General features: G+C 37.9%; 1 protein-coding gene across 2 annotated transcripts in view; it reads left to right on the top strand.

The window, feature by feature from the left end:
• STAU2 (staufen double-stranded RNA binding protein 2) overlaps positions 1-18,189 on the top strand; it is a 149,951-nt gene extending 131,762 nt beyond the window's left edge. For both annotated transcript variants that reach the window (XM_062489605.1, XM_062489596.1), the window contains 2 exons: positions 17,144-17,232; positions 18,077-18,189. In XM_062489605.1, the coding sequence (XP_062345589.1) occupies positions 17,144-17,232; positions 18,077-18,170 (183 nt within the window). In that variant the 3' untranslated portion in view covers positions 18,171-18,189. The remainder of the gene's footprint in view (positions 1-17,143; positions 17,233-18,076) is intronic.
• Positions 18,190-24,347: the final 6,158 nt, after the last annotated feature.

The following is a 24,347-nucleotide window of genomic DNA, read 5'->3' as shown; positions in this document are numbered from 1 at the left end:
TAGAAATTATTAGCCAAGTAAGCATGTTGTTTATTAAAATATTCAGTGTATGTTGTCAACTTGTAACTCTGATATAGAAAATATCAGCAAATGATTCTGAAATTTATTGAAGACTTCTTCCTGTCCCTACTCCAGTGAAGGGTGAGAGTTATATTTGATTGAACATGTAACTCAAAAAATACCTTTTTTGACTTTTTAATTTTGTCTTTAGAATTCATAATGATTTCTATTTAGGTATAAATATTGTAAGTTAAAATTGCATATGGAAAATCATAAAAAATATTGGTGGAAATTATTTGACTTCAGCTCTTCATATATGATAAGCTTTGATGGAATCATTGCAATAGTTAAAACATGAGAGAGCTGGTGATAGTGAAGAACAGAGAGAATCCTTTTTCTTATGTTTCGTCAAAAACAATGTTCATTTTCAAGTGTGTTGGTAACTCAGTGTGCAGCTGCTGGTAGCACTGATACCAGTAGAACAGCTCTCAATCAGTCATGATATTGTAAATAAGACCTGAAAAAGATTGAAGGTTAGCAATATAGCAATCTAAGAAGCATATAAGACTATATGAAAGAGCAAACTATTTGTAACTTCTGCAGAACATACTTTCTTAAGAGAGTTTCTTAATTTTAGTACAAAATATTTTTCCATCTTCTTAATGAAGTGTTCTTTCACAGTCTGTTAAGTATAATAATTATTAGATATTTTTTTCTCCAAGATTGTTGAATTTTTGTCGGCTACCATTTTTCATTTTTTCTCTTTATACAGATACTTTTTTGCAGCATTTGAATGATTGATAGTCACTGTATTGCTAATTGTTGCACCCTTACTGGAGAAGACTAACAAACTTTGTCAGTTCATTATTCCTTCTTTTGTTTTCTTTTGTATGATTAATGCCCATTTTTGATACCAAGTTACAGTTCAGTCAATTGTGGCTTAGAAACAAGAATGAAATTAGGGAAATATAGGGATGAAGACTGGGAACAAGTGAACAAGAATGAAGTTAGGGAGATATAAATTATTAACCAATTTACAGGGGTGGCTGGTTCTAATGAAGTGAGTTTCTTTACTAAATACATTTGAATATCAAATTCCTCTATGACATAGTCAGAAAGAAAGAATGCTAGGATGTTTGAAAATGGGTTTGCATTTTATCATTAGCTCCTTGTTTTAATAAAACATTTTTTTAGCCTTGTGGAATCTAAATTGAGTAGAAACAGGGCAAAAAATGGATATGTCATACACCCCAGCTGGGTTAGTCCAGTGCTTTAGCATCCTTAGTACTGTGTGTCCTGAATCTCCTGAAGCCTCACTTGAAGGGTGCACAGAGGTTTACACTTTCTCAGCCATATCAACAGAAAGAGAGCTGGACCCTTTCACATCTCTTCTAGACAGGCACGAGTTGTTTTCAGGTCTAGAACAGTTTGCTTCCAGATGATAGGCAAGGAGCAAAACTGCAGTTCTGAGCTATAAATGTGGTCTACAGAAGCACGTTTGTTTGTTTTTTTTACTGATAGAATGGAAAGGTTTTCAGTACTGAATCTTCTCTTTTGATGAGTAGTCCATAGGAAGAAACTTATGCTGTTTTGCATATGTATTTCCAAAAATGAAAGTGAATCTATACACATAACAAATAAGGAGGACAAAATGATTTTCATAAAAGAGCAGGTTGAAATACAAAAAAGCAGTGGGGTCCATTTAGAAGTATTTTCCTTTATGGCTGGTCCCAGGCTCACTTTTGTTCCGCTGAATATGTTTTGCAGTGTAGCAAAAACACACAAAAGAGTCTGTCTCGTGTATCCTTAGTGTAGGGATTAAGTTTTTTCTCTAAAGTTTAGAAAAGTTTTCCTCATTTACAGGGAAAATGGTTGGTAAGTATGAAAGTATTCCTTACTGATGGCTCTTCCAGGGACTTGCTTTATTTTTTGTTAGAACCACTGTAGTACTATCTTTTGCAGACTGACATTGGTTTACATCACAGTTTGGATGATCTTCTCCAGTTGTATAATCACAGACCAGCACGGGGAGTCTGTGGGTGGTTTTAGCAGATTTTTTAGGTTTCTTTGTTTCAGGGGTTTGGTGTCCAAACATTATATGATTTGTTTATACTGATTTCATTGTGAAGGAAAGAATAAGTCTGATCTCCTCTTTACTGTAACTTGATAGCATGACAGTTATCTCAAGCATGGCTTCAGTTAGGTCTTATTTGTGCTTGAGGAATATTACTGCCTAATATGCATAACATTATGCATGTATTTCCTCTGCTTCTAGTAGCAGCCTTAGAACTCTAGTGTTTCCTTCATGCTCTGATTTTGTTGTTTATGTGACAGCTAAAATAATTTAATTCTTAGAACTAACTCAGACTGGACATAAGGTTTTACTTTCTACTGTCATTTACTTTACATTAGCATTTTTGCTTTTATTTTGAATATGCTGGTTTTAACTAATTTAATTGTACTCTGTGATGGCACAGTAAAATTGCTTGTTTCCTGATCCTGGAAACCCTCTCAAAGGGCTTACATACATGTACAGGCTTATCGGATCATTTGCATGAAGAGAGCTTGAATAGTGAAGGATTATTATTATTATTTATCTTAATAAAATCTTTTATTAAGATAGAGCTATATATTCATTAACATGCCTTATACAGAAGAGTGTTAAATGAAACAACATCCTGAGGGCTTTTCTTCTTAGCTATGGTTGGATAGTTGTTAAGGATTTCCATGCTTTACACAGTAACATAGACTTAGGAAACATGAACTTTTCTCACAGCCTTCAGGTATTAATAATTGCATGTCACAGGAGACTGTCTAAATGAATGTGCAGCTATTGATCTACCTTCCCAGAAAACCAGAGCCTTCACATAACAAAACCTTAAAATACTCAGGATTGCACAGAGAAAGGATGGGAAGGAGTATTATTTCATCCTACCTTTTAAAGACTCCCAAAAGCAGAAGTACTGGATTGCAATTCCTGCTTTCATCGCTTCTGAACTTATTGCTAAAGTACCTACTAGATAAAGAACAGAAATTATCTAGGGAGCATGGGGTGAGCCTCAGGACAGCTTAGTAAGTGCTGTGATCAGGCTGTAGAGTCAGACTCTTCCCTTTCTTTGATCCATGTATGCTGATTTATATATTTTTTTGCAACAGCTGAATCTTCCCTATCACTGATCCTGGAGGTTAGATTGTCCCCTAGGAGGTAGGACATGTAGTTTGTTGACCTAAAGCAAAAATCCAAAATCTTTATGTCTCATACTATGGATAATAGTGCTCATGTTAAAAAAGGAGAGTCTCACCTCCACCCACTTCTCTTCTGGTCACCTCCTCAATGACAGCAGAGATCTCTGCTCAGGCCTCTCAGAGAGCTGAAGGGCCAACTTGTCTTCAGGAGAGGACTGCACATTTGTAGACCCCAGCTGACCAAGCTGCCAGGCTTCTGCCTGTGGTCCTGGCTTTGCAGGTGAACTCCAGAGAGGACCAGGAGTTCATCTCTTGGCTTGGAGTGCCTCACTGCCTGCAGGTAGCTCCACAGTCACTTTCTCAGCTCATTCTTCAGAGAAACCTGTCTCTGATCTTAATGCTGAGTGAAAAACTGAGTACTTAACTTTAGACCTTTGATTTTATTCCAGGGATGTGCTGTTTAAAACTTCACCCGTACAGCGCCTAATTTGTAAGCACCTGAATTTTATTATTAATCCTGACAGGTTATTTTGTAACTAGCAAGATTTTGAGTTGGCTCTCTTTGACAGCTGTGGTTAATGAATTTTAATAATAGATGCTAGGATGAAATGATAAAATAGCCGGATGAAATGATAAAATAGCCGTTAGCAGATCTTCCAGACTAAACCCCAGCTGTTTGGTAAAGTTTCTGGACATATAGCCATGTTTTTGACTGTAAATGTAAATGGATTAACAGCAGGTCCATAGGTGCAGAACTCAGTTAATCAGACACAAGGAATGTCTCATCTTCATTAGTGACCTACTAGCTGGAGATGTTCCTGAACTTTAGAAGTTCTTGAGGAAATCTGGTTCCTGCTATCTCTCTTGAAGCACTTTTTGAAGTACACAGTACCCAACGTATACCATTCTTACCCGAAAAACACACAGGACAGCAAACATGGACATGACTGAAGGTGCTTCTTGCTACTCTTTTTATCTATCTGTGCAGTAGCAGACTGAAGTAGTATTTAATGACTAATACAAATCCAAATGAACAAGGCCAGTTCCTACTTAAATCAACAACAAACAGCAACAGAAGCTGAATCTGAGGGTAGATTTGTTCTTTCCATTAAAAAGGAGACCTGTAAGCAGTAGAAAAATATAAAATAATCCAATAAAAGATACATCTGCCACTTCACAAAATGCACAGGAAGGTAGCTGCTACTGATTTTAAGTGAGGACTAATCCTTCACCTCAAGACACATTTGCTAAGAAATACTTTAATTTGTGTGTAAAATAGCAGCACTAGGCAGTGGGAAAATATGTATTATGAGGCTCTTCTGCAATGGTGTCATTGAACTTGATCACTGGAATGATGAGCCACTGAAGGCAGATTAGCTTTTTATTTCACCTTGAGGAAATACCCAAATACCCTCACAGGATTTTGAGGTAAAAGGAGAAGCAGTGAAGTCATACTACAGCTCCTGTATTGCAAAAATGCAGGTCAAAATATTCTACTATTAAAAAAAAAAAAAAAAAAAAAAGCTTGAAAAGTATTCTCATACCTGAGATAGAGACTTGAGTCAGAGCATAAGGCTCAACTTCTCCTTTTCTTTACTAAGGAGCTAGACAATGTACAGCTTTCATTTATCCACCAGATTCAGGAGCATCTTCCCATTTTTCAGATACTGCCAGAATTCTCAGACCCAAATGGTAGGTTGGAATTTATATATCTAATCTAAATTTTTAAAAATGTGTAGAAGACCTCTTTTTAAAAATCAGCCTTTTCACTTGCCTCCTTCTGTCAGAATATGTGATGCTATCCATACACTAGCTCTCAAAAATAACTGGTTTTATTTTGCAGTTCACCTCTAATTCCAAGCCCTGAGAGCTGGGAATGCTGGACACTACAAGCTAGTAAGGAATGTATAGGAGCTTAACAGCAGGAGCAACAGACCCAGGTTAAAAATTCAGTGACCAGGAACAAATGTGCCTTTTATTTCATCTCCCAGCTAAAATCCTAGATACAGTTTATTGGCTTTAAACTTTTCTCATTTAGTAGAATAATCTAAGCTTAGTGTTTCTTCTTAATCACATCCACTTAAAATGGGACATATATGGCTCTATAAATTAAGCTAGCACAGAAGTATTCTTTGTGTAAAAGACCTGGAAATTGCTTGACAGTTAACTATTAAATGGTATCTAAAATACCTGGAATTTTCCCTGAAGGAGGTTATGCCTCTACTGAAAATGACAAAATCAAGTTTAAGCCACAAGTGATGGAAATGTACTGCTTGATTGTCTCAAAGTCGGGAGCTAACTGTATGTCTGAAAAATATTGAGCTAAAAGTGTTTCTCCAAGGTGATACAACAGCTTAATGGCAGGGTCACCTTCTTTTGAATAAAACAGAACTTTTGTCCCACAAAACACATCGAAAGTACAAGTATTTCCATTCACTTTTAAACAAACTAGAAAACTGTTGAATTTTTCTCATAGAGACAAATCAACAAATATATGAATGTGGTAAAACAAGCAGTTATTAGTGCAGTGGTTGTATTTTGCACTTGTCTGCGATATTTTAACTGAAGAGTCTATCTTGGACCTAAAAATCCTTTTCTCAGAAATCATACATTCTCATACACAGTTTCTTCTTAATTTAGTTTTTTTCTGAGGAAGAATTTTAACCAGTTCTCCACTAGACTCATGGTCGAATGTCAGATCCAGCTGCTCATGTGTGTCCCTGAGCTAATATGTACAAGCCTCCTCTTTAAGGAGCAGCAAGATCTGCAGCATCCTTGTAATACTGATGTACTTCTTCTCAAATTTGGAGTCCTGACATAAAAAAAGGCTGGAATGAAGGATATGGTGTTGCGCATACCCAAGTGAAGGCAGGGAGCCAACAAAATGCTGTTGTAATTACAAGTGAACATTCTTGTATCATAAAACTGTAAAGAAAAAGCTATAAATCAGAGCTGGCCTGGTGGTCCCTGGCAGCAAAGTGCAAAAGATTTGAGCTCATTCCCTGAGCTAGCCAAGAGTGGGATCCTCATGGCAGCAGCGGCTCATTCCAAGGGAAGGGTATTCCTTGTGTCTTCTTAGTGATGGTCATGAAGTAGTGGTTTTTGGTGGGAGTCAGATCCAGCCTTCAACCCTGAAGGAGTGATAGTCTGAAAAGTTCTGGTCATTGTGACAAGTAAAGCAAGCTGTCAACCAGAGGAATTTTGTCTTCAAGAGAGTTTGTGTGTGTGTTTAGGAGCCTGCTGCTTTCAGCATTAGGTTTGCACTACTGTTCAAATCCCAATATTGGATCACTTGTAGTTGAGGACAAAAGATAGTCCTTTAATTCAGGTATTTAGTTTCATATTTCTGTACACTCATTCATGGCACAAAATCATGCCAAAACCTTTGTATGGACATTAGAAAAATTCAAAGAAAGTAATACTATCCAGAATGTCACTACCGAAGTTCCCATCACTAATGAATATGTACCCAAACTAAAGCTTCAGTTAGAAATGGGGTTTTCTTCTATCCTGGAACATTCTTCCTCTTTTCAGATGTTTCACAAGCTCTTTAAAAATAATTGATCTGTCTGAATAATTTACTAATTTCAAAAGTAACTAAGTAGCAGGAATGTATGAAAGTATTTGTCCTGGTTTAGGGCAAATTTGGGAGGAAACTTCCAAAGGGGTCACTGTAGAAAGCAAATTCTAGTGGCCCCCTCCTCCTACTGGTTCAGGAAAGCTGTTAAGATTGGGCAATTTTCTAGAGACATTCTTTAATGCAAACTGTCTGTGTGAATATTTCCTGTCCCTCTGAAAGATGTGCCTTGATCTGAGCCTACATTCACAGTTTGTGTTTGGAAAATAAGATTATGTACTGTTGTTAAAATAAAATTCAAAAATAGTAAGGGTGTACAAGTGGTTACAGCAAAACAAACCCCAAATTGACAGCTGCACAAACAGCACTTGCACAGCAGAGGTAGTCAGCTACTAAGAATGCCCAGTTTCCCATCAGACTGGTAAGAATTTATAATTAATATCACATTTGGGGAGTCTTCCGTAATAAAACCACAATTTAATATGCTAACTTGATTATGGAAGAGATAAAGGAGAGTGGACAGAAATTCAGTATGGTTTTGCAGAGTATGTTACCTCCCTGTTGATAGGAGTAAGAGATCAAGACAGATGATGTTTTCCAGTATCAGCCCCTATGCTGGTTTAAGAGGTGCAATCCTGAAAGGTGAGGGGCTCTTTCCCGAACAGATGTGACCCTCTTCAACTCTGATAAACTTCCCGAAAAGATGAGGGAAATTTGTACCACACAGGATGTGCTCAGCACATGGAGGGATTGAGTTAGTAATGTCCCTGATAATTGTGGATACCTCATGGTAGGAGTCAGTTTTTATTTAAATTTTTTTAATAGGAGTATACACATCTGTCTTTATACCCAGCAGCTTTTCTGGCCCACAAGAAGTCCTCTGTGAATTTCCCCAACTGAGCTCAGTGGGATCTCTGTCAGCTGCAAGATTTATGTCATCTTTTTCAGTCCTGAGAACTGTTCCTTGAGCTTTTCACATCTGGATTTAATTGGAAAGACATTAAAAGACATTAAGTGTGCTGGAAAAGCATATTTTAGAGAAGATCTTTATAGACACTTCCATTAAGGGAGCTGATGCTTGTAGGTTAAAATGGGATGAGGACAAGCCATCAACAGTTAGCAAAGACAAAATTATATTACAAACTACTTCAGATGAGAAGTTTGTCCTGTAGCTCTTAGGTCTGCTTGCGCTTAAATCAACTTCAATTATGAAAAAAATACCAGCTAATGTAGTGAAAGAATACTCTAAGATCAGAATCAAAACCTTTTTCCTTTTGAAAACACTCAAATTTCTAATTACATACCATACATGCTAAATATAATGCTTTTAGCTGTCAATCTAGATTTGGTACTTCGTTGGACATACATGCAGACTTGTAAAATGAGACTTGGAGAATGAAGAGGGGGATTGGTCATTAGGGCTCTGAGGGTGGAAGTATCCTTCTCTGAATGCCAGTGTGCTGGCCACAGGAGTAGAGTTTCACAGAAGCAGAGATAGGATACAATTTAGTACGTGGGCTTCATTACAGATGTTGTAATGCAAGAATCTACAGCCCTAAACTCCCCCATTGTTCCAGCTACAATTTGCTCCTTGAAGAAACCAATGGCCAGTGCTTTGCATTAAGTGTAATCTATTGCTTTTGTCTTCAAACCAAAGGTTCTAGTCATGCTTAGACTGACAAGCACTTAAAATTTAAAGTAATGGACTCACTGTAAAAAAACAAACATTCTTTCATTTTAAAATTGCTAAAACCAAGGAATCTGATATTTAGGAAATTGCTCCCATTTCTAAAGCAAAGTGTATGGTCTTTAGACATAAAAATATGTCAAGTTTAAAGTAAAAAAAATAGGTAGTTTTGTTAAACATTATTGGGGGAAAGTACTCTTTAGAACATCTCAGCAAAAAAAAAAAAAAAAGTTGTGAGATGCTCTCTCCAGTCATCTTCTCCTAAAAGGGAGACTTTTTCACCACTGTGTCATAGAAAATGTTTTGCATTGTTGGGAAGATGACAACTGGATGAGTGATAGTGATAGGAATGAGGCATTTGAATTAAATGGCTTCAGTGCAGACTTTTAAAATTTTCTATCATTAAATACCTTTATTTAGGATCTCCCTCTTTCTATCTTGGCCTATGACAAAATGAATGTAAACTAGTAAAACTGATTCTTACTTTAATTGCCTGACCTTGGCCCAGCCCTTTCTGTGCTCATGTTCTCTATCTTTGGTTTCCTTCTCTTTCAAAACAGCATTAATTAAGCTACCTCTGTTCCTTAGTGACACTTTGTCTCATGAAGAAGAGGATATTTGCAAGGAGAGTCAAAAAGTACCTTAACACTAGTGAGTGTGTTTAGCAAGTTCAGTTTACTAAGTGAAAGAGTAACCATGTTGATGCAAGTATTGAGTAATGCTTGATAGCTTGAACCTTCTTGTATACTGATTTTGGTGTGGATATTTGGGAATTCATAAAAATCTTTTAATATCTATTTTTTGACGCCTCTAACTATCTACGAAAACCTCTTAAATAGCAGAATAAATGCTTATAACTCATTAATTTTGTTAAAAGAGTTCTAGCTATATCTACATTACTATGTGGGTCAGGGCCCATTCCCTCATGGGGAAAAACACAAGTCATTTATGTATTGATACCTATGTAGCGAAGGCAGTGGCAGTGATGTCAAAACTAGGATGGACTGTGGAAGTCAGATAAATGAAGAGGATTGTCTAATGTAGCATATTTTAGAAGTCACTGTAAACTCTTACACAGTCAAGAATCTCAGTCCACTTATTTAAAATCAAGAGGTCAAAATCTTCTGCAATACATATAGGGTTAATGGCAGTAGACTTGCAAATCTACTTCAATGATGTGGATAAATGCCTATAAGTAAGTAAATAAATAAATAAACCAAATAATTCTGAGAACACAGCTGACAAGGATATTTTCCAGCCATCAGTGATGAGAGAGTAATTCATGGCCATTTTTCAATGCTGGTGCAGGATTTTACCTGAGGATATGCATTCTGCTCTTTTCAGTTTTGCACTTTAAGCTGTCTTTCTTAAAATTTCCTATAATTTTTGTCTGCTGCTCCTCCATCATGCTCGAGTGCTGTCTGAGTTGCATAATTTAAACCTCTACCTACCAATACAATAATTGGCCATCTAAGTACTCTTATTTGGATGTCTATAGTTACTGAAAGACACTATATTACTTAAATGTCTAGCTCCTCCTGAAAGCTAGTGTTTAAGTAGTTTCTGTCTAAGGATATAAAATTAGAAGCAAGGTTAATTTAAGATTAATTGCCGTCTAGTGAAATTCTGTTGTGCATATGTAGTGTAAACACTTGGAAATTTAGTTTTTAAATATTTTCTTTCCTGTTCATAAGCAAGCTGTGATGATGCATGATTCTTTCTGTATCTGTTCTTGGAATTGCAGCAACTGAAGGAAAAATTGGAAGTCTTGAATTTAGAAATGAGTTTACTTTAAAAGATCCAGAATTCTAGACAAAATCTATAGCAGGTACACTGAAAAGATACTGATTATATCTGATAGAGGATGTACTTAACTCTTGATTCTGTTGTAACTGTTTAAGATTTATTTTAACTGCTGGTACTGGGGCCCAACTTTCACACCTCAGTTCACCTTTAGAGGATGTAGACACACCTCGGTAGATACTGGCACTGAACCTGAAAGCTCTTTTGAGATGTTTATGAAGAAGCATCAACTATACTGGCTTCCTGCATAAGTTGTCATGAAGGCAAAAGTCCTGGAAGCACTTGAGTAAATTGCCTCTTTCAACTGGGAATATGTGCGTGGGAGGAGTCTGAGAAGACACAGATAAATGACCATTCCTGTACAGTCCAAGTCTCATATAGATCCTTTAGTAATTCCTTCTTCTCTTATTCCTACCTGCAAGTAAGAACACAACCTAAACTTGGCAATTAGACTAACCTCTCCATACTAGATTAATCTCTTGTATTCTGTTAACTTAAATGTGTTAGACTTTGAGTATCATTTATTAAATCCTCTTCATACAAAAGCATACCTTTTACTAATGTTTAAAATGGTTCATTTCAGCATGCTTTTCTCTCTTAGTGACTGGAAAGCTTTGTATCACCACTAAAACAGTAGAACTGTCTCACCCCAGATGATTATTTAGTGCTTTCTAGGGCTTTAAGAGAATGCTTCACCATTCCTTACTCCTGGAATTACTGCCTGGTCCCAAGAATGGCAGTCAGATTTCTAGTGTGGTGTGGTTCACATGGAAAATAAGCCATGCCCAATTGACTCTATCTACTGTTAAGCAGTCTCTTGAATAGATAAAGTAGATGAATTTAGGTTGAAGACCAAAACCTGTGGAAATAAAGTTCTATGTTGAATAGTGTCTTTCATGCCACTTTCATGCACTTCTCAGCATATTAAGAGGCATGGAGGAATGAGTACACATGTCCAGCAAAACCAGGTGGAAGAAGGTGGTGTGCATGCTGTTGTTGGTAGAAGCTCTGTTTAATATGATGGAAAAATTGTTCAAGAACAGTTAATCCTTACTTTAAGATTACCCCCAGAAAGCTGGCAAGGTCAGGCTGTACATGGATTGTGTGTCATTTAAATTCTGGCTGCATGAGTCGCCTGGGGGCATCATTAACTACTACGTGGGACTTGTTCTAAGCTACATTTGTGAATCATCATTCTTTGTTTGAAAATAGTGGACTTCTCCTATCCTCCAAGCTCCTTCTCTTGACAGGTGCAATCGGTAGCCTTAAGTGTGGTGCCTATCAGGTGACTATGCTTTGTGCAGAGATTATTCAGTTTGGAAAATGCTATTTCCATGTAAACTACATGAGTTAATCAGATTATAACCCTGTGTTTTTCATGCATATCATGAACCATATGAGGAAAGAGCTTAAAGTCATTTAATTAAGGTTTACACTGTGTGCTGTGAAAAGCCTTTCTGAACTTAATATTCAAACAGATTTTAACATTGGCTCACTTGAAATCTAATCAACTGGAGAGAACAGCACATTGAAAAGAAAGCGATGAAAACTCCTAGTAGGAGTTATTGCTTGCAATATAGTAAATTAATTTACCACAGAAGCTGTGGGAAAAAGGGATTTGTTTGCAACACTTAGGTTTTGTTTAGCTTGTATGTGGCCAACCGGACAAATCCAAGAGAATTAAATAGGTATATTAAGGAGTCAAATTTTAGATACTTCTTGTGCATGTATGTAAGTCTACAGGAACAAATATATCTTCTCTTTGTGCATTTCTCTATGCATAAAGTATTGAGTGTGGGCAAGTTAAAGCCAGGTGGAAGCTTAGTCAAAAATTTCTTCATCTAGAGAAATCAAAAGCAATCACCAAGAATAATTTGAATACATACAAATTTAAATAGCTGCTCAGTTTTCAAGCTCTGAACCTTCAAACTCACCTCTATAGCTGTAATATTATTGGGGTTTTTTCCAAGAGCCTTTAAATGTGAAATTAAAATCCGTATATTAAAAATTCATGAAGTACATCTCATTACTGATGCAGACAGCTTTGCTGCAATGTTATTGCACAGCTGACATTGCCTTTTGAGGCCTCAGTAGTCTGGGCAAGGGAAAGAACCTCACTGATTAGGGGGACATTTTTTGTTTTGATTCAGAAAACAAATATTGATTTGCTTGAAAATACTATACATTTTGCTCATGCTCTGCAGTTGTCTGGGCTTTTGGATTGAAGCTAAAATCTAGGACTAGAGTCTGTGATGGTAGCCTGGTTTGGAGACATGGTCTCAAGCCTAAACTTGAGCAACAGAGACTTGTTGATGCATATGGCATGTGACTACTAGAAACATGACCACAATGAATCATTTGACTCAGCAAACTTGGTCCTGAACTAAAACCCAGCGACTAAAGACAGTAAAATCTTGTCCTTCATGACCATCTCTAGACCCTGACAAGTCAGTCTTGCAGTTTCTGCCTGTAATTTTATGTCTTCAGAAAACACTGATTAAGGCCAAGCTGAACATGTTTTTCCATGTACTTAGAAAATTGATGTTAGGAGGCATATCACCAGTGAAGTAACAGTATGAAGCAGTGTGTTTATTAGGATTGTCTCAGGCCTCCTTGGTAAAGTCAACTGGAAGGGCCACAGAGAACAACAAACTTTTACAGTTCTCATCTTTATAGAATAAGCTGAAATGTAATACAGATTTAAGAGGAAAAACACAAACCACATACTGTGTTAAAACAAACATGACAATTTTATCGTGAGGATGTGATCTTAAATGCATATGAGCTAGTGGAGTGCCTGTCTGCTGTTCTTGCTAGAGAATGATCTAATGTTACTAGATTGTCATTACAAGACACTTAATCCCCAGAGTGAGAAACAGGAAGAATATTTACAAGTTTCAGTGCTATTTACTAATTGCCAGTTGACTTGAGGAAAGCTAAAAAAATGACTGGAAGCATCCATCCCCATCCTGATACACACAGATACTGATAATGGAAATGGCAGCCAAGACAAACAGCTAGCAGTGCGGTGCATCCTGTTGGCATCGTATTTTTGGCACTGTTGTAGCTACACAGAAAACAAGTGATACAAGAAATGTGTAAGGACATCTGTTCTGTAACCTATGGGGCTTCGCTCACAAAATAGTTGTAAAATCTTCTGGGGGAGAGAAAAAATTCTCTGTATCTGTGCAGATGCTCTATTGTAAGAAAAATATCAATGGAAGGAAGTGTTGAGCTTTTAAAAGAGGAAATTGTTCGCCAGATTCACTGTGAAGTGTTCCATTCTTCTCTTTCCTTTTCATTTAACCTAAGTTATCTGCCATTCATAAGTTATATTTAAGCCAAGTGGTGTAAATCTCTTGGGACTAATAGAATTGAATCATGGACTAAATTATCCTGGTGTCTGCTTGTAACTCTTCTTCACTGCGGATTACTAGAGCTCTGTGTCTCTCTGCTGACTATTCAGGTCACAGCCTCTAAGCTACCAGCTTCCTTCCTGGATCCAGCATCTTCATGTCTGTCTAGGGGCATGATAGGGAGAGAAGAAACATTAAAGACATTTATTAAGATCCAAAGTATTGTTTACTCACCTGCTTCTCTTAGCTTGCTGATCCTTCCAAATACAAGCAGGCTATGGGAGAAAGAAAAGGGGGAGTTTTTAGTACGCTGCAAGGCTCTCCCTACCACTCCTCTACTCCCCTTCAGCCACATCCCATGAATGGACTTTCTAAAAAGGAAAGAAACTTTCCCAAAATTCAAATTTTGTTGCAAATGTTGGGATATAAATAATTAGGCTTCCCCCACAGGTAATTTGTGGAGAGTAAGACATGGTTCCATCAAAAAAAAAAAAAAAATCAGACCTCATATTAACCTGCAACACATTAGGAATCTGGAAGTTAAAGAGGGACTGTGAGGTGTAGGAGGTTAGGAGAATCTGGGGAAGAAAAGCTTAGCCCTGGGAGCTGCTGGAGTCCTGGGTGGGAGAGCATTTAGGAGTGGGAAAATTGCAGACTTCAACAGTGCTCACAGAAACACCCTGACGCTTGTAGCTGGAAGATCAAGGATACAGGCACAGGACTGCTTCCCTGCTGATTGCTCCCTCTGATACCTGGTTTCACAAATGCAATAGGTCTGAGATTTTATCTTTTATGTCATATTTCAGTTTGGGAAACACATGGCTTGAAGAAGGATGAGATGGCGAAATGAGACTTCACCATCTTACAAGCATTAGGATTTAGAAATTGTGTTGGTATTAAACATACTTATTATTGAACCCCTTGAATAATATTTTCATTTTATGTGTTTTCTCTAATTGTTCCATATTTACTTTATTGACACCCAGATGCTCCCACTGACACCCAATGATCCATGCATATAGGCAAAGTGCTCATTATATTATATTGTAGTACTTCTCCCCTTGCTGTCAGAAGAGGAGGGGCTTTCTGGATCTGATTCTATTAAGCTAATGGCTAATATTCATCCAGGAAGTTTCATATCAGTTTTCCTAGAAAACAACCCTGAAGGCTGCTCTGTAATTTTGTAATTTATTTGGGATGCCTTTCAAGTAGTCAGTTCTGTGAATAAAACGGTAGTAACAGAGCTACTCAGCAATTCTAGAATTTGGATGCTTGTGTTGGTCTAATTAATCTCTTGACAATTTTGGGATTTCAGTTACCCCTAATTGACACCAGATTGGTTTGCAAATCATATAATCGATCTGTGATTTAATCTTGAATGAAACTTTACTTGGCTCTCTTTACAAACTATGATCAGGGCCTTTTTGTCCAAGTCACTGTACAAACAAATAACCTGAACACAAAGCTCTTCCACAATAAGTTTACAATTCACACATCAGACCAGGAAGCTAAGAGTGGGTATGAAAAAGCAAACAAGGTGAGTTGAGAAACATATGAGGTAGCAGTTTAACTGTGTGGGAGGAGCAGATTTCTCAGCTTCCTTCTCTCCTTGCAGTGCCACCTTGTAATGTGCTTTGGTTTACCATGCATAAGAAGGAAGGATAGTTTTGCTAATGTGCATCAGGAAAAAATGGATGTGAGAAGAGATTCTTGAGTGCCAGTCCCTACCCATTGGATTCTTTCTCTCAGTTGCTAACCCATGACCAATTAAAGTACAAGGAAGCACAGGAGCTCAACTCACTCCCCTTCCTCACATGATGTGTCGTGCTTGCGATGAGAAGGACCTCAGTGAGAGGAGAAGAGATAAATTGGGATAATGAAATGTGTTGGGTTACTGCAACAGAAAAGTTAAGAGGAGAGTAGTTGAAAACCCTCATTGTCACTGGGGGAATTATTTGTGATGAGCAGTGATTTTGCTGTGCAGTCAAGACCACGGATGGAAAGACAGATGGTGGTTAGACCTTATAGTAGAGAATGCACATGTGGAACTTGTGAAGGTACATTATGAGGTGGTAGAGAAAGAAATGTTATGAAGAATGGAAATAGATCAAAACATCAAGAAAAACAGAAGAAATGAGGAAAGAGAGAATTCTCTCTGGGGAACTCAGTGAGTGATAAAAGTGAAAGATCCAGTAATGGGGTCTCATACAGGAGCATCAGGACACATGGTAAAGGTGGAGTGAATTGTAGGTAGCAGTGATAATCTGAGGTTTACCAAGAGATTTTATAAATGCTTAGCGGGTTTTTTTGTTTGTTGTTGTTTTTTGGGTTTTTTTTGGTCAGGGCACAAACCATAACATTTCACGGACTAGAAAGATTCTACTTCCATGCATTATGGATGTGAGTTCCTTCTGAGGCTTTAGCAGCTAGTCATTACTGTAGAAAAATATGGGACACGTGGTCTTCTACTTTGGGGCAGCCTGGCAACTTTTGTGCTGTTATTCATCTCACCAAAATACACATTGTCTAATAATATTTAAGTTGTATAAACATACCTTTCAAGTGAAGGAGTTGTTGAGAGAATCCAGGCAAAGAATTAGTACAAAGGCAAATCTAGTACTTCATTATAATGGCAGCTCCTGTTTCAGGCAGGGTCCCTGCTCTCTAAGGGAAAGGAAGATAGAGACATGGATTCTATCTGTCCCAACAAATAAGAAGAGAGCAGCAATTGTTGCTTCACCGTGAACAGCACTTAGGGGCCTCCAGTCAGTTCCACTGCTTGAGGTGGTAGCTGATCTCAGCTGTTTTATTGTGCTGGCTCTATTTTCAAATTTGGCCATGTGGTGTCAGAGAGTTTCATAATCCACTTTTTCTGAATCAATTACAAAAAAAAGATTTATTTTTTTTTTACCATAGCAGATAGAGGGAAGAGAAGAAGGGAGGCTCATAACAGATGAGGCAGAAGTTGCTCAATGAAGAATGCACAGGAAAATGTTAGATAAATCTCCCTAATCACCCTATATTAGCTCCCCTTGATTAGCAGATTTCACTACCTGTGTATAAGACATCAGGCTGGAACATTGTTCCAGGTCTAACTTTGGAGTGCTGGTAGTGTCCTGCTGAACCTCCTCCCACTTCTCACACCTTCTGCAACCATCTGCAACTCAAAAGTTTTTCCATAGGATCTCTGGGAAGTGTGGGCTCTAGGAAAGCACGCGGGGAAGCTGGAGAGACTGTACAGCAAGAAAGCCAAGAATCCTAAAAGTATATCCTATTTTTCATATAGTGATGAAGCTTGCATCGACACAGCTGGGAGTCCCTCATATGCCCAAGAAGAAGATATCCTCAATCCATGCACAAGCACAGCTGTTTATCATGGAGCTGTTGTGCACTCTCTCTCTTGGCTCTGAAGCCTAAAAGGCTTAAATATACAGGAAATTAATTGAATCTAGAATATAAGAACATACATCTTTCTTCACTTGGTGCTAATATAATTGTGCCAGTGAGTTTTTTGACAACTCACTTTTTCTTTAGGCAGCGTTAAGTGCCTTGAAACAGTTTTCAGAACAAGGACTGGATCCAGTGGAAGGAGCTATGAAAGTTGAGAACGGATCACATGAAAAGTAAGTACCATTTAAATCCTCTGCATTTTAATGCCTGTGTGGCATTGTAGATAAGAAATGTTAATTAAGAGCTTAGTTGCCCTTTTAAACCTATGAAAAACTATTTCCTCTGGAATTACATACAGTTTGTGACAGTTTGAGAGGATAAACACGATTTCAGGTTTAGTGTTACTGATGATGTTTACTAATTAGCTATGAGACAGTCAGTCCTGTGGAAATGCTAAAGAAAAGGATTTTCTTTACATTGTATGGATTTTGTGTAAGTAGCATAACATGATTTTTTTCAAATGTGTTGTAGCACATGATATTGCCTGTAAATAAGCATAGTTATCAGCCAAAAAGTCATTATGACTGCAAGCTGAGTTTTACCTCAGAGAATTTAAAAGTTGAAATTCTTTCAGGTCTTAAAAACTCTGATATGGAATATTAGCTTTAAGTAGTAGACAATAGAACAAGGTTTCACACTGGATTTTCAATTATTTAAGGAAGCGAGATTGTCCATCCAGTAATGATTTTTTTTTCCAGCTGCTAGTTTGTTTATGTAAGAAAGTAGCCTTGTGTTACTAAATAAATTAGGAAGTAATAGAATAAAAGAAGTAAGACTAAAAGTGGCATTTGGAATTTTCACTAGATATATTGTGGCTATTTATAAACTAATTTAATCAGAAACATTTTTCCATATGATCTCATCAGCATAGTATTTGAACATAAATATTGTTGTTTCACTTGAAAATGTTACCTTCCACAGTGACCTTTGAATCTCATGTGCCATCTGGTAATAAACATGTCTCAAAGATGTGCAACCCTGGACCTTACCACTCTTGTTAATGTATTAATCTTTCAGACAAGTCAAGCATCTGGGAGAGAAAGCAGACAATAAACAGACTAACTCAGGCACCATTGCTCAGGACTGCAAGGATTCAAAGGCTGTCGTCTAGGAGCTTCCCAGCACCCACGGCTGCCACTGCATCCTTATAAACCTGTCAACACGCAATAGGGTGTATGTGTACAAGGAAATGAATGACTAATACCATTATTTGAGTCTTATGTGAAGACAACACTATTCTAACACAAGAGATAGTATACATGGTACTGTTTATTCAACTGTGGAAAAAAAATAAAATTGAACATTTCCCTTAGAACTTGAGATCAGAGCATAACTCAATTGCCCCGAGGCAGAAGTCTGATCGTGTTACTGGAGGTTAAAATAACAACAAATTTTAAAAAGTGTTAGGAAAAATAAAAAAAAAAAAAAAAGGAAACTTTACAATTGATTACTATTGAGGAAAACAAGTCAGCATTGGTTTAGTTATACAATTTTTTGTAGTGTAGTTTTAAGTTCAGCTTACTGTTTTTTAAATAATGCTTGAATATTTTAAAATTAACCAATGACAGTGCTGTGAGAATTGTAGTTGTTGTCTTCATATATAGTCATACAGCTTATCTTTTTATGCAGACATTATGCATTCTTCATTCTATATGAATATGTATGACTTTAAGATGCACTACTCAGAGTTGTATGCAAACAGAAGTTTAAATCTTGACGAGTATTTGCTTAACATGAACAGATGTTAGTTATGATCATTTTCGATATACTCCAGGGAAAAAACAAATATGGTATTTGATTTTCCTTGCCATAACAATTAAAGAGGCGTCTTGCCTCCAAGCAACATTTTCCCCTTCAATTCTGCTCTCTGTTGTGTGAAGCACATCTACACCCCATTCTGTGTGTTGTATCAACCCACCGTTTGCATCAACTGAGTGTTTTTAATCTCTGCATTCAGACCAAGAGCAAAAGGGAGGACTGCAACGTTATCAAGCCAAGGGTGGAAACTGTTGATGTAAAGATCATTCTTTTGTGAAAGGAGTGGCAACAGAGATAAGACCTGTGGCTGCTCTGTACCAGCACATTTCTTTTAAGTGTGTGGCCAAATGCAGTAAAACCACATCAGTTCATGTGTACAATGACAGTGTCTTCTCTTTCTTTATCACTCACAGTTAGACAACTGAGAGAAAAACAAGGAAAACAATCAGAAACTAACAAAGGCTACCACACTAGAGACAGATTTCAACCAAGCTGTCCCCATGCCACCAATTTCTAAAAACTATGTTAGACCAGACATGCTGGTATTTAGGTCATCTATATGTCCAAAATACAGATCATTTTATTTAATGCAACAGATAAAGCTTAACTGCATAACAGCCGTGACAGCATTGCACAAGATTGTAGAAGCACGAAAACCAGAGATCACAACTCAGTGACTCATGCAGAAAAACAGAGGAACAGCAATGTGAGGAAATGGTACAGTGGCATTGATTCACCTCTGGGACGGGCTTTCAGGGGAGCACGCATCCTGCTCTCACAGAACCTGCACTTGGAGTTCTTTTTTTCTACTTCATGTTTCTCATGGGTATGATTCACTCTCAACCCTGGCAGATAAGGAGCCTTTGTTCTAAAAGTTTGATGTTTTCTAGGGTCTGACTCCTTAAAAGAGTCAGGAACAAGCTGAGCCTTTCAGTTCCCACAGATTTCCAGAGGCATTTGGCACCTGGCAGACTCAAGTTATTCAGGCAGCAGCACACAAAAATAATTAGCTCTTACACACCACCTTTCTCAGGGATATGTTACCTGCCTAATTGGCAGCTGGAGCAGAAATTCTGTTCCTTCAGCTCATCAGACAGCTCCAAGAGCTCAGAAATAGCCTCATCCTGTGCTTTGGCTGTCCCTGCCATAATGCAGGATACAAATGGCTTTACTGTCCCGTCTCATGGAGAGCAAGAACAAAAGGAAGAGGCAATCCCATTCCTCTGTCCTAAGGGTGAGATGCTATGCTTACTGGGGAGAATGTGAGAAGGAGACTGGCATTATGGTCTCCCTAGCATTGACAGAACCTCTGTGGCATGCTCCCTGTCCCAGTAAATTTTAGATCAGTTGCTTTGTTGCAGGTGGACTCTGCATTGAGCACCAGGCTTGCTCCAGTGCATGTGGAGTGCAGCAAAGTGATGCTCACCTCACTCTCAATGATCAAATTGCAACCAGATGTGTGGAACCAGCTGTCTAGGCCCAAGAGAGCTCATTGAGCCTCTCCAATCAAGGCAACAGTAGAGAAAGAGTATCTCTGTGAAACTCTTATTTCAGATTATCTTGCTTGTCAGAACTATGCTTGCTTCTGATTCTGACATAAAACAAAGCAAGTAACTGAGTTGGGGGGCTCACTCCTTTTTCTCAAAACTAGAAACATGGAGCAGACTGAGGGAGGAGAGTCATGTAGTAACAGAAGTTCTAACTATTTTCCAAAAGCAGGGTTGACTAATGATTGTTGTAATCACAAGTTAGAAAGTCTGCAGCCTTATGTCAAGTGCACATGGATGGCAGTTTCAAAGCACTTCCCAAGCCAAGGTGAAAAGCTTCATCACAGAGGCCCCAATGAAGGCTGACAGAGCTTTTCCTGGAATAATCTGAAGAAAGAATTCCTGCTCCCTACAGGTACCAACAGCATCACAAAGACCTCTGTATGGAACTCATCAAGATACTGCACCTGAAAAGTGTCATTTTGGTGTCACTAAGGAACTACAAAGTTCCTGTGTCAGTGAAGAGATTTCAGTCTGTTCCACCTGCTGCATTTATTTTCTCAAAGAATATCCTGCAGTATTCACACACAATAAAGAAATGCTCTTTTGTTTGCCATTATTGCTAGCAACTTCCCAAGAACTTGAGCAAAATTCTTGCCTCAATGATGTGGCAGCAGCCACTGGACTTGTCTCCAGTCTTCAGTCTTGTTGGTTCACAGCTGTTCCTCTTAGTTCCTGAGCTATCAGTATCTGAAATCTGCTGGGGAGGAATTAGGTCTGATAATCTAAAACCTAATATATTGTTTCTCCAGTACCCTCATATTTTTTCAATTTTTTTGCTTTCTAAGTTAAGTATATGTGGAACCAAACAGATTTTATATTTAGTTTTGTTTAAAAACTAAATAGTGATGGACACTGAAAGACTATCAATGTGTTTGAATGTAACTATTAATTCTAAATGGGTTGTATGTTTTTCTGACAGCAGTTAATATTTTTTATTTATTTTTATTTATTTTTAGTTTTTAGATTATACATTTTTTAAAGTATAGATTTTGTCCAACTTCTGTTTGCAAAGCACCAAATACAGTTTAGTTCCCCATTGCACACACATACCACACATCTCATCCTATGTCTTAGATGAGCAAATGCCATGTTTTACAGAAGTGGACCTAAGATGCAAGCTGGTCCTTAGGAATAAGGAATACATACTAGAAGAGCCAGTTTGCCTATCTAGAAGACGACAGTGTTCTCAATATTTTAAAGACTCAGAACACAAATTATTACCTGTTTTGAACTAATAGAACTCATTAATCAGCAGGAATTATGCTAAAGAGAAAAAATGGGTCACTTAGGTACCCTCTCAAAAATCTTTTCAACACCTCCAGGGGATCAGGAGACTAAAAACCTGCCTAGGAAAAAACTCATCACTGACAGAAGGCAGATTTGATATGGCTCAAAGGATGGGAATACACATGGTTAATCTTACATCTGAGTTATCGTCTTCAGTGGAACACTGCCCGGGCAAGAGCTCAGCACACTCTGGCAGTTTCTGTTCTTGCATTGACACATGTAGCACTGGTCTCCAAAGGGACAGATGTGCTGCTTCTGACAAATACAAAACACAGCAGCAGCAGGGCCATAGAGCTGCAGAACAGGATGCAGATTTCTGTTCCCAGCCATCCCAGCATTCCCCTTCCATTCACAGTGGAGCTGAATTTACCCTTCAGCTAGTGTCCTCATTGAATTCAACAGATAATGAAGATGGCATTTAATTTCCTCTGATGGAAGTCATGGTCATAGAGTTTAAAATATTTAGTAGTTATCAGCAGCATTTTTAAAGGGTGTTTGGATAAGAGTAGAGAGGAACCTTAGGAGTAGAGAAGTAGCTGGGATGAATGACTGCAGGAATATGGAATCTCCTCCTCCTTGGCCTGAAGTGACAATGAAATCCAATCCTTCCTGAAGTGTATGCAAAGCTCTGACAGTGCTTTACTACATGCATTTTATTGGTGGGTGGCTGCTTGTTATTGCTCTCATCTTTCTGGCCTGATCCAATTCCCCATGAAACAGCAGAAGGTTTCCCATTTCCTGCAGTGAGAGTTGAGCAAAGATTTTAAGTTGCATTTGTTTTCCAGTTAATAGGCAGAGGGCTGGGTTTTTGTTTGCTTGTTTTGAAACACTAAGTAAAAAAAAATATACTTGGTAAAATCTTTTTATCCTCTCCCAGTCAAATCCATCATGCCCCACTCTGTTTCATCCTGTAAACAGGTATTTATTATTTTCTTTGCTCAAATAAGAATGGCCTTTGCAACTCCTGAGAAAACTGAGCAGAGGATGGGAGGTAATTTTTAATGATAATAAAGACAAGGACTGTGTCAGAGCCCTGAATACAACATGGAATGGTGTTTTTTTGTGCTCTGGGGGGCCATGGTTCTGTGACCAGTGAGAATGGACAATGGCTATCTTTCACCAGCCTTCTGGCTTAAACATGGCAAGTTATCTGCCCTGTGCAATAGTGTTCAGCGTGTATATTTGGCACAGCTCCCCAAGGACACCTCCAGAAGAGCTGCAGGGAGAGAAGCATGTCCTGAGTATTGCTTGCTCTGCCTTTCCCTACTCATGGCCAGTGATCCCAAGCCGAAGGCGTGAGGTACTGTCAAGATGAGGCACAGGGAAATGCTGCTTCCCCTCTGGGTATTTACCTGTCCTGCAGTCCCTTGCTGTTTGTAACTGCATTCCTGAGGTGTGATATGAGCTGAGCAAGTGTGTACATCGGTAGATGAGACGTGTATGAAGTGTTTTGGTGGTGTGATTTCTATTATTCCACACGAGCAGCACTGACTTTTGTTTTTGATCGTACAGCTTGTTATTTGCTTTATGCAGTTAGTCATGGTTGGCTGTGCACTTTTGTGCTTGGTGTTTTAACTCCATAGCACTTCAGTACAAAGGAAATTTAAAAAGCAACAATGAAAATGTTTCTAATCTGTTCTTAATTAAGTAGACCTCAATAATTAATTTATGGGAGGAAAGAAAGCTAAACAAAGTGGTTGCTAGCATAAAAATATAACTTATTTAAAGCTCAAATTTCCTTTATTTGTGATTACAAGGATCTAGGAGAGACTGAATACCTATGAAGTTTTATCCAACAACACACAACAAATGAAAAGAAAATTACCCTGGATAAAACCATTTATGCTTCTCACTATAATATATTAAATATATATTTGTGCATTAAAACAGATAATTTAAACCTGCTTATGTATGTTTGTCTGTGATTATATGTGCAGCATAGATTTCCTTTTTTTCCAAATCACTGGTAACTGTTAAAAATATTTAAGGACAATAATACTAAAGCCAATGTTATCTAATTCACTATTTTAAAATTGCCTGTTCTCACTCCCTACCCCACCCCAAATTAACTGTATTTGAAATGGCTGGAAATAGATTAGATTTTTAAAATTTATTTAGGGTTAAAGATAGGAGGTCTTCACATGTGATTCAAAACAAAGAAGACATGTTTAAATAGGATAGGGTAAAAAAATCAAATGTGACATCTGTCTGTGGTAACTTAATTACTTCAACTGCACTTTCTTGCCTTCTGTTTTTATAAATTGACTATTTATTGCAAGCCAAACTTGACCTTCTCCTATATGGAGACAAGATACAAAGTAAAAAAGGTGCAGAACTTTTTTCTTGTCAAGGAAGAAGTTTCCATCCAGTGTAGCACAGTAACTATACTTCAACCAGCTCTTACACACTTTATTCATCAAGGCACCAGCTGTCGTATTGCTGGGGTTATTGGTGAATGAAAATTCACCCCCACTGATAATTTGTAAAGTTGGGAATTGTTTACGAGATGCACTAGAAATACTGTAGGTAAACATCTGGCAAGCATAGACTACAGCTCCCATGTACAATACATGGTAGGAGTAAGCAATTAAATGGACACAGAAATGCAATAGTTCCTTGCAAAAGAAAAGTCACCCAGCCCAAGGCTGGGCTGTCAATTTATGCAGCTCCCTTCAACATAACTACTCTTATTA

The sequence above is a fragment of the Cinclus cinclus genome, chromosome 1, assembly GCF_963662255.1.
Source record: "Cinclus cinclus chromosome 1, bCinCin1.1, whole genome shotgun sequence".
Taxonomy (NCBI): Eukaryota; Metazoa; Chordata; class Aves; order Passeriformes; family Cinclidae; genus Cinclus; species Cinclus cinclus.
The sequence above is the reverse complement of the archived record's forward strand: the minus strand, read 5'-3'. Positions and strand labels throughout refer to the sequence as shown.